The sequence below is a fragment of the Carettochelys insculpta genome, chromosome 2, assembly GCF_033958435.1.
Source record: "Carettochelys insculpta isolate YL-2023 chromosome 2, ASM3395843v1, whole genome shotgun sequence".
NCBI lineage: Eukaryota > Metazoa > Chordata > Testudines > Carettochelyidae > Carettochelys > Carettochelys insculpta.
The window spans coordinates 198,645,902-198,651,901 of NC_134138.1; the positions used below are offsets into that span (position 1 = coordinate 198,645,902).

A 6,000-nucleotide genomic window follows, 5' to 3' on the forward strand; every position below is an offset into this window, starting at 1 on the left:
CAACTATAGACCACAACACAGTAACTCTAAACCTGGAACCAATCCCTGCAACAAACCTCGGTGCCAACTCTGCTCACATAGCTACACCGGCGATATCATCACAGGACCTAAGCACATCAACTACACCATCAAAGGCTCTTTCACCTGCACATCTACTAATATAGTATATGCCATCATATGCCAGCAATGCCCAACTGCAATTTACATTGACCAAACTGGACAGTCTCTACGTAAAAGCATAAGTGAACATAAAACAGACATCAGGAATGGTAACATACACAAACCTGTAAGAAGAACACTTCAATCTCCCTGGGCACTCAGTAACAGATTTAAAAGTAGCCATCCTACTACAAAAAAAAATTCAAAAATAAACTCCAAAGAGAAACTGCTGAGCTGCAATTCATTTGCAAATCTGACACCATCAACCAAGGATTGAACAGAGACTGGGAGTTGTTGGCTCATTACAAACCCGGTTTCTCTGCTCTTGATGTTCACACCTCCACATTAGCAACTGATAATGGGCCACATCCTCCCTGACTGAACCGACCTTGTCAACTCTGTCCTTCCCCTTGACTGAGACACCCTCTTTAAACCCTCCACTGAAACTCCCCCCGGCCCCCCACTCATGCATCTGATGAAGCGGGTCTTTGCCCACGAAAGCTTATGCTCCAAAATATCTATTAGTCTATAAGGTGCCACAGGACTTCTTGCTGCTTTTGAAGGTAATCACCAAGTGATACACCCACTGTGGCCCATTCCCAGCTTCCGGCAAACAGACTAGGGACACTCAGAGCATAGTATTTCATACCCTGCCCATCCTGGCTAATAGCCCACAATGCTATTCCCCACGAATTCATCTAGTTCTTTTTTGTGCCCTCTTATAATCTTGGCCTTAATAACACCCACAGGCAAAGAGACCCACAGGCCGGCTGTGCATTGTGTGGGTGTAATGTGGGAGTTTCATTTCACAGGTATATGGAAATAGGTTTCAGTTCATGCGCCCACACACCCGCTCTACTCGCTGACCCTTTGATGCTGAGTAAGGAGTTAATGCAGCATGTTCACCCTAAATTGGACTTTGAGAGAGCAGTGGGAGGCCCATCCCCTCTGTCAGACACACTGTAGGTTAGTTTCCTACCTCACTCACTTTGGGGTAAATCAGAGGTAACTCCTTTGATGTCACTAGACTGTCTCCAAAGGTCCAGTGCTGACAGTGAAATAGACTCAGGGCTCAGTGACTCTGACAGGGTGCTTAACATTGTATTCTTCGTTCTGTACCAGCTTGTCAGGTCAGTTCAGCCTGATAAATGGCATCCCAAAGGAATTTCTGGGGCTCTGCCAATAAACACTTGTAAGCAGAGCCAGCGGAGAGACTCTGCAATCAGCCTGAAAAGCTTTGCATTAGAGTGGCATGAAAAAGGGCAGCAGCACTTCAGCAATGGTAACCGCGGAATAGCCAGCCAGACACTTGCTAGATAATTGTATTTCTCTGCTGTGCACATTTCTTGCATCTTATCCATGCGCCCAACCAGGGCTAGTGAAGTGGTACTACATCGAACTACACCATCTATAATCAACTCATAAAACAACACTTATAAATGCACTTCATGCTATCCCAGCCTCACAGAATGTGTTGTATGGTTCTGTCAGAACTGACAGTAACTTAACATTACTGTGTATCATAGCAGGTAACAGCAAATGCATTTTCATTTCATTTTCCAGCAGCCACACATACCGTTGCTACTAATATTTCCTATAACTCAGTGTCTATTTGGTTTCACTCCCAGCAAAGTGTTAAACACTGTTGGCTTTCAACTGTTGTTCCTATAACTCCATTAGCAGAAAGAGATTCCTAATGCGTTATATTGTGATGAAATGGAATGCAAAGAGGAACTCATTCACAGCTGGCATGAACGGGCTTGAAAAGCTCCTTCCAAATGGAGAGGTGCCATGCACCCTCCACTAGTCTCTGATTAGCTCATCCAAGCTAAACTCCAGGGCTTAGAGCTGTGGGCCCAGTTTTGAGACGCGTTGCTATAAGGGTTAGCAGCTACAGCCAGGACCCAGTAATCAAGACTTTGAGGGTTTGCGCCAAGAACTGCTGCTGGTTCACTGTGATCACATGGATAAGTCACACGAGCCCAGACCCGTGAGGGTATTTGCATGGCAAAATTCCACTGAACTCAAAGGGTGTTAAGCGCCTAAACGCCTTCCCGGATTTGAGCCACAGTATCTCCATGCCTCATTCTCCCCAGTTGTAAAATTAACTGGCTACTCTCGTAACTGTCATCTCTGTGGGTCTCCTTGGTGATCACTCGATCACAAGTAGGACGTCTTCATGTCACCCTCTTATTTGTGACTTCATTGACGGCTGACCAGCCGGATTCTGGAGCTGCAGAGCTTAGCACAAAAAGAGGATGTGTTGGTAGTTGTTGGAGGGGCGTGGGACAGTTTTTGCTGCTCTTTTCTTCTGTGAAGGCAGATGAAGGCTGCAGCAGACAGGAAACTCCAAATGGATCCACTCCCAGTGGATCCCATGCCAGTGAACCTGGGCCTTCTATCCATCAAGGACCATGTGGTGGCTGCAGTGCAATAGTGCCCCCATGTTCAAAGACGTCTCCCACAGGTGTCTTCATCTGCATATTGCTCTGTGGGTAGTCTGGGGTTGGAGCACACCAGGTTAAAAATAGCAGGTGCTTAGAACCCCCAAGCCACAGCTGCTCAGTGGTTTCACCAATCAGCTGTTGGGCAGCTCAGGAAGGAGTTGGTGGGACGGTGGAGAGCAGCAAGTGGCAGGCGGCAAGTGGCATAAGGGAGGGACAAGGTGGGAGGTGGGGAGGGCGGAGCAAGGGTGGGGCTGTGGAGGAAGGAGGGGACTGGGAGTGGGGCCTTTGGGCAAACTACTCGGGGGAACCGAGAAGTGCCAGTGACTGCTTCTGCAATGGCTATCACAATTTTCTCACTGGGGTGTTGTGAGGCTCTTATAAAGCACTTGCAATCTCTGCTGAGCATCACACAGGGTCTTGCAAGATTAGGGCACATGTCAGGGGAAGGAAGTGATACCAACAGACTTTTAAATCCAACCCCATTTTTGTACTTACCTTTTTGTAGGCTCACTTGTGTGCCGCAGTGCCAGTTTTGCAGATGCATGGACATTTCGAGTGAGATTGTTAAAAGTATTCATGGTGCTCCTACTTTTGCTCACTTTGAAGTTAATGATCAAACCCCCACTGAATCTAAAGGGAATGGAGCTAGGCCAGTGCAGAGCACATCTGGAATTCTTGCCCTAAGTGACAAGGATTGGGCCTGCAAAATGATGAAGTGCATAAGAGAAGCCCAGTTAAAGACAGGTCTATGGAGTTTGGTTTGTAATCAGAAAATAATATCCAGATGACAATGCTAAAGAGCAAATCTGTACTTTTCTAGCTGTCTTTAATCGTTCTTTTGATTCAACTTGTAAGCGAACAGTGAAACACCAACAGCGCAATATCATATTCAACCAAATGTGCGTTCACTTGATATTTCAGTGAGGTCATAAGTAACAGACTACCCACCTATTGTGAAAGAGAAAGAGAGACATTTTCTAGCTGATAAAAAGAGCATAAGAATGGCCATACTGGATCAGACCAAGGGTCCATCTAGCTCTGTGTCCTGTCCTTTGGCAATGGTCAGTACCAGCTGCTGCAGAGACAATGCACAGAACAGGGCTGTTTATCGAGTGATACACCCCATAGAGTTGAGATTATGGTTTCTTATATGCATTGCTTTGCATATAGTAATGTTGAATTTCTCCTGCCTTTCTGTTACTTGTTCATTCAATTTTGTGAGCTCAGCTTTGTAGCTCTTTGCAGTCAACTTTGGACTTAACTATCATGTACAAAGTTGGTTACCTCACAAAGTATATTCAGCGGTACTGGTCCCAACACAGAGCCTTGGAGGAGCCTACTATTTACATCTCTTCTCTGTGAAAAGTGACCATTTTGTCTACCCTTTGTTTCCTATCTTTTAACCAGGTACTGCTCTGTGAGATTACCTTCCCTCTTATCCGATGGCTGCCTACTTTGCGTAAGAGTCTTTGGTGAGGGACTTTATCGAAGACTTTCAAGTCCAAGTAAATGATATCAACTGGATCACCCTTGACCACAAGTTTGTTAACATCCCCCCCCCCGCCCCGGCAGTTACAAATTGTAATAGATCACCAAGGCACGGTTTTCCTTTACAACAGTCATGTGTAACTCTTCCCCAACATATCATGCTAATCAAGGGCAGGAAGACTGTATGTATATGCTCTTGTGAAAAGAGGTATGATCTAATTCTCCACTGTGTGGAAGGAAGAGGAGCTACATGTTGCTTGCAGCTGAATTACCGTGGCACATACTACACAGCAAGAAAACAAAGTGAATTCCAAAGCAACAACAAACCAACCCCACAATATCTCAGGGCACCCAAGTTTTGGAATGTTTCATATTTGAAAACAATCCCTGCCTAAATTCTCCCCTTCCAGTCTAGCTGTATCTGGCCCAATGTTTGTGTGTGGCTTATTTCCACTGAAGCTCCTGAGCACTGAGCCAGACTTGAGAAGCCCAGTCACTATTTTTTTGGGGAGGGAGGGGTCAAAGAAGCTGCTCACGGGAACTAAGGTGAGTGTATTTTCCGGCAGCAGGAGCAGAGCTCCAGAAAGTCAACGTTAAATCCAGGTGACTGGACAGGATGCCTGCATTCCAGTGCCATCAGAACACATACACGTGATCAAAAGCTTGAGCAATGTGTGACAGAAAGTTAGCAGCAATCAAAACAGAAAGCGAGGGAAAGGTGGAGAGAAGAAGAGCAAAAGGAGTAGGTTTCAGCTGAGGGTGTGATTATATTCCACGTTGTGCTTGCTCACTGCGCTCGAGAGTTACAGAAACAGGAACACAAATTTAGCCTCCTCAATAAATAGCCTTTTGTTTTTAAGTGGGATCACTTGACACCTTCCAGTGGCATCTGCTGGGTGCTTGGCACATTTGACAATCAAACCACTTATTTAAGTGCCTCATATTTCAATTTATGAGTTTAACTTTAGGCTCTTGGGCCTAGCTCCTCAAAGGTATTCAGGGCCTGCATACCCGTGAGGCTCTGGGCCTTATTTTAAAAACCCTGGCTTCCTACTCAGGGACAGCATTTTTGCATGTCACTCCTCAGTCAGTACCTCCACTTGGGGAAAAACTGAGGACATCAGACACTGCTGCCTCTGTCCATGTGGGGACAAAGCTTGCCTTGACAGCTGTGGGTGAGCATGGCGAAGCTAGAATACGTTTGTTCAGTGTGGGCAGGGGCGTCTTAAGAACGCAAATGTGCTGCCGGAATCCTTACTGTGTACTTCGTATTCCTAGCAAGCGTCGACCACAGTTTCTGAACAGATTTGGACTGTAACCATGATTAATGTAACCACTGGCTGTAGTTGTGTTTTCAAACTCCAGGCCAGTCCTGTCCCTCATGCCCAAAGTCTTTAACCACATCAGTACCCCCTATTCGTGTCTGTGGGCTATGCCCTGAAATCCTCACTCCATTTTTACTTAGGCCTGGCACAGACAAGCTCCTGTAGACTTTATTACCGGATACAATGAGACACCAAGTAAGAGCAAGGATTGCCATGCTGAGAAAGCTTTGCAGGACCAGACTTGTCGCTAAAGGACCACCGGGCTAATACTCTGGGCACCTCCAGAGGATGTGGGCTGGGCAATCAGCAGATTTGCAGCGGTGATAGTGAAGTATGTGTACAATTCCTATAGATTTTAATAGGGATTAAACTCCTAGACATCTAAAGAGAGTTAACAGCATTCTGTGGAAATGGTGCTAATTTCTGTGAAAATCATTCTTTTAAAATGTCAGAGAGATTCAATTCTCTGCTGCATTCCAAAACCCCGTCTCAGGGACAGGGGGTCTCTGTTATGTTCTATGAGATGATCCAAAAGCCTGGGGAAAGGTTATAATTTTCTGTGGAACTCTGTGGGACGTCAG

The 6,000-nt window shown here is 45.9% G+C and overlaps 1 protein-coding gene across 2 annotated transcripts in view; it reads left to right on the forward strand.

The window, feature by feature from the left end:
• The window catches only part of MRPL3 (mitochondrial ribosomal protein L3), a 78,239-nt gene extending 72,664 nt beyond the window's left edge, over nucleotides 1-5,575 (forward strand). The window contains exons 10-11 of one of the 2 annotated variants that reach the window (XM_074988289.1): nucleotides 4,014-4,111; nucleotides 5,560-5,575. In XM_074988289.1, the coding sequence (XP_074844390.1) occupies nucleotides 4,014-4,082 (69 nt within the window). In that variant the 3' untranslated portion in view covers nucleotides 4,083-4,111; nucleotides 5,560-5,575. Of the gene's footprint in view, nucleotides 1-4,013; nucleotides 4,219-5,559 lie in introns of those variants that run through there. The other variant, XM_074988288.1, reaches the window with a different exon arrangement.
• The last annotated feature ends 425 nt before the right edge of the window (nucleotides 5,576-6,000 follow it).